Here is a 3,594-nt window from a genome sequence, read left to right as displayed (position 1 = left end):
ACACACACAGCAAAGAATACACATCTAGTCCCCTACACACACACACACACACACACACACACACACACACATACACACACACACAGCACCACCTCTGTAAAAAGGAGGCTTGGCCTTCCAGAAGGTATAAAACCTTCTGCCAAAGCTCAAGAAACCACCCTTTGAGGGCATTCGTGGGACAAAGAGTATATAGGTGGTTTCTCTCTGTGCTCCTTCACCTCAACTCCAGATATCCCCAAAGCATTGGCATCAACCCAAAAAGCTCTTCCTACAACCCCATCCCAAGCACATTGTGACTACACGGCTCCAACTACGGCTCCAACTACGTACAGAAAGAAGAAAGCGCTCCAACTTCGAAGCCTTGGGAATTAGTAAACCAAGAGCTGAAATTCAAAACAAATGCTCTTTCATGTGGTGGCCTCCCCGCCCAACCCCCTTTTTTCCTTTCTGCAGTTTTGTTATATCATGCCGTCCCTTGCAAGACACACTCCTGCACCCTAGCAGAACCTCATCCATCTCAGGGGCTGCAGTTACCCAGGGAGGGGGCACTGGGGTCTGGGGAGTGGGGAACGCGAATGCTGCTTCTCAGCTCCTCTCTAGAACTGGATGGACTCTGGGAATTTTGGGAAACAAGGTTGGCTGACCAGGTCAGGCTGCCTGGCTCCTCGGGNGGGGCGAGGAACTCTGGGGGGGGGGGGCGCTGGTTCTCAGCCTGGTGTCGTCATTTCCTCCAGTAGAGGAGACAGACAAGATGTTATCAATAAGACAAACCTTCCGAAAGGCTCCACTTCCCTTGCTTATTTTATGTGGTTTGGAGAAGCTGGGGCTCCTCCCTGCACACCCAGGGCTTAAAAATCGTAACAAGCCAACAACATCCTGAGTGTGTTATTCTGTTCAGACTCTTCCTCTCTTGTTTGTTCTTTCTCTCAAGAACTCTCACCTCATTTCAGCCTTAGAAAGCAAAGCCACGAAGCCTTCCCTGGGCATATTGGCTCCCTGTGCTCAGCGAGCGGGGGCCCACTCCCTCCTCCCCCGGAGGCCCTGCTTTTCCTGCTCAGTTCTCATTAGAAGCTTTGAATAAACAATACCCTCGGTCTCAGATAACAGTCAGAGTACACTGCACTGGAATCAAAACAAACAGGGTCCCCCTACAGCCATTCCCCAGCAGGCTCCACTCCTGCAGGGGAGAGAGTGGGCCTTGAGTCCAGAATGAACTGTATCTCCAACACATAGGGGAAGCTCTTCAACAGTCAAGTCACCAGGACCCTCCTACCCTGCAATAGGTCTAAGGGAGGTCCCGTTACTTCCACTAAGGGATGCTAAAACAGGACCTCCACCAATGGCCTGAAGGCCAGCTCTGATGAGAGCCCAGAAATGTCCTGGAATTTCGCCACCCTTCTCTTGCTTTAACTAGTTCTTAGGGAAAAAATTATGACGTGGAAGGATGAGAGGAAGGGAAGAAAACATTCTTAGGAAAGAAAGAACTTCGAGTGAAGTTGCCATATTATCCTCTTTTGTCCTCTGGGGTAATAATCCACTGGCTTTCCCCAGGATACCTCCTCCAGCACCATCTCTCCAGGGCCCAGAGAAAGCTTGTCTAGCTGAGGGCAGCTTTGGTAACTATGTATCTATAGCAAGCCCCGCCCTGTTGCTCCAGAACCCCAGTCCACTGAGGTCCTTCTTGCACCTGGGCTATGCCTCGAAAACCTGGGTCTGCCTCCTTCAAGGCACGTGTGCAAGAGCAAAATAAAGGCACGTGTGCAAGAGCAAAATAAAGAGTTTAAGCACATGCGATCATGCCAACGTTAACAAATGGAAGTAACTTAAGTCAGGGGTTGCTTCAAAAACCACGAGGGAGGGCGAGGTGGATCCCATAGGAAATAGCTCATAGAATAAATGCGCCCGCCACCAAGCTCAAGCTCTAGATGTGCTGGGTCCCTGAAGCCCACAGGGTGGGAGGAGAGAAAACAACACCTACAGGTTGTCCTCTGACCTCACATGAGGAACACACACACTCAACTTGAAAGATAGCCCTGAAGCTCGGCACACACACAACACAGTTCCCAGGTGACTCCAGATCCCCCATTCCTGGGAAGGGCAAGGTTCTGACACAAAAAAAGGACCCTAGAATGATAAGCTGAACGAGGCCACAGTCAGCGGATGGGTTCGGTTTAAAAGTATATGTAAATGAGAACAATTCCAGACCAACTGGGGTGGCTGAAGGCCACCCCATGCCTTTATTAGCCTCCAGCGGATCTCTAGGAAAAGAGAAAGTCTCTTACCTGAAAGCCCCCCAGGGGCCAGATAATTCGTTCCCCCGGTTTCCGCGGAGGAAGGTACAGCATCTGGACAGCCTGCTGCAGTCAGAGAAGAGAGAAAAAGTCAATTCAAAGAAGAACTATCAAGCGCTCACTCATCCTGATGAAACGCACGCTCTGAGACGAGAGACCACACATTCCAAAGGGCTGACTCACAGCCGTGATGCAGATTATTAATGGTCTACTCGGCTTCATGGTCCAGCCTAAGACAGACCACAGCACCTTGTCACCCCGTCTAGGCTCCAGGCGGCCGGCCAGTTAATCATTAGTCAGGTCAGGCTCAATCACAGACTGCCTGGAATTTCTCTTCCATTAGAAGTCTCCCATTGAGCTCAGGTAACAACTCCCAAGGTCAAGGAGGGGTCGAGGTGTACTTTCTCAATCCTGCTCTCTTCTCCCACCAAGCACAAAACCTCCTGCCTCCCACTCCCAGAGACAAGGGTCTCAATCCCCACCTTTAGAAAGAAATCGCACAGGCTCACCAACTTCTACCAGTCTTATCATGGATTCAGGGTCAAGACCTCTCAGCAAGGACCCAGCCAGAGAGAAACCTTTCCACCTACTTCCAAGCTGGTCCAAACCCACATCTGGAAACCCTGCTCAGACACCTAGATTCTACAAGGCTGCCTGTCTCAGTACCCCCACAATCTTTCTGGCACGATATCCTTCCATTTTCTCTACTAGACCTTGACCAGCAGATTCCATATCCTCTACCTAACTCCCAGGTGCTCATGACCAGTGACCTCAATGTTAACAAGGATAATGACAATTCCAGCTGAGTAAGAGACAGACCCTACGGAACAGCCTCCAAGCGACAAACAAATGCCCACAAACCACAACAAATCAGTCCCCTGGACCGCAAACGCAGAGGCCCCTCTACATTTCTTCTGCACCACTGCTAATGTCAAACTTCTTCCCAAGTCCCCATAGACAGCTTGGCTCCGGAAAAGCAAACGCACCACTGGTTTGTACAGACTCCATCCAGTCCTCCCACCCTGGCTACCAGGCATTAGCAAATGTCTCTCTGGCCACAGTGGTGAATGCTAAGTTACTCGAAGAAAAGAGCAGCCTGGATAGAGACAAGCAGGACAGCTTAGGGATGGCCCTCTAGTTCCTGACCAAGGGAAGGTGACCTGCCCAGAAGTCTCTGCTGAGGATCCCTCCCTCTTACGCTTCTCTCCCCAAGGCTGCAGTGGGTTGGAAAGAGAGGCGGGGATTACTCAGATATAGGCAGCACTTGCCCGGTGTGTGTTTACATTTTTTTTTTTTTTTTTTT

General features: G+C 50.6%; 1 protein-coding gene across 1 annotated transcript in view; it reads right to left on the bottom strand.

Moving 5' to 3' along the window:
- Smad7 (SMAD family member 7) overlaps window positions 1-3,594 on the bottom strand; it is a 29,140-nt gene that overhangs the window by 18,230 nt on the left and 7,316 nt on the right. Inside the window, exon 3 of the mRNA XM_021150582.2 lies at window positions 2,283-2,357. Within this exon, the coding sequence (XP_021006241.1) occupies window positions 2,283-2,357 (75 nt within the window). The remainder of the gene's footprint in view (window positions 1-2,282; window positions 2,358-3,594) is intronic.

This window comes from Mus caroli, chromosome 18 (genome assembly GCF_900094665.2).
Source record: "Mus caroli chromosome 18, CAROLI_EIJ_v1.1, whole genome shotgun sequence".
Lineage (NCBI taxonomy): Eukaryota > Metazoa > Chordata > Mammalia > Rodentia > Muridae > Mus > Mus caroli.
This window is presented reverse-complemented; position numbering and strand designations above follow the sequence as displayed.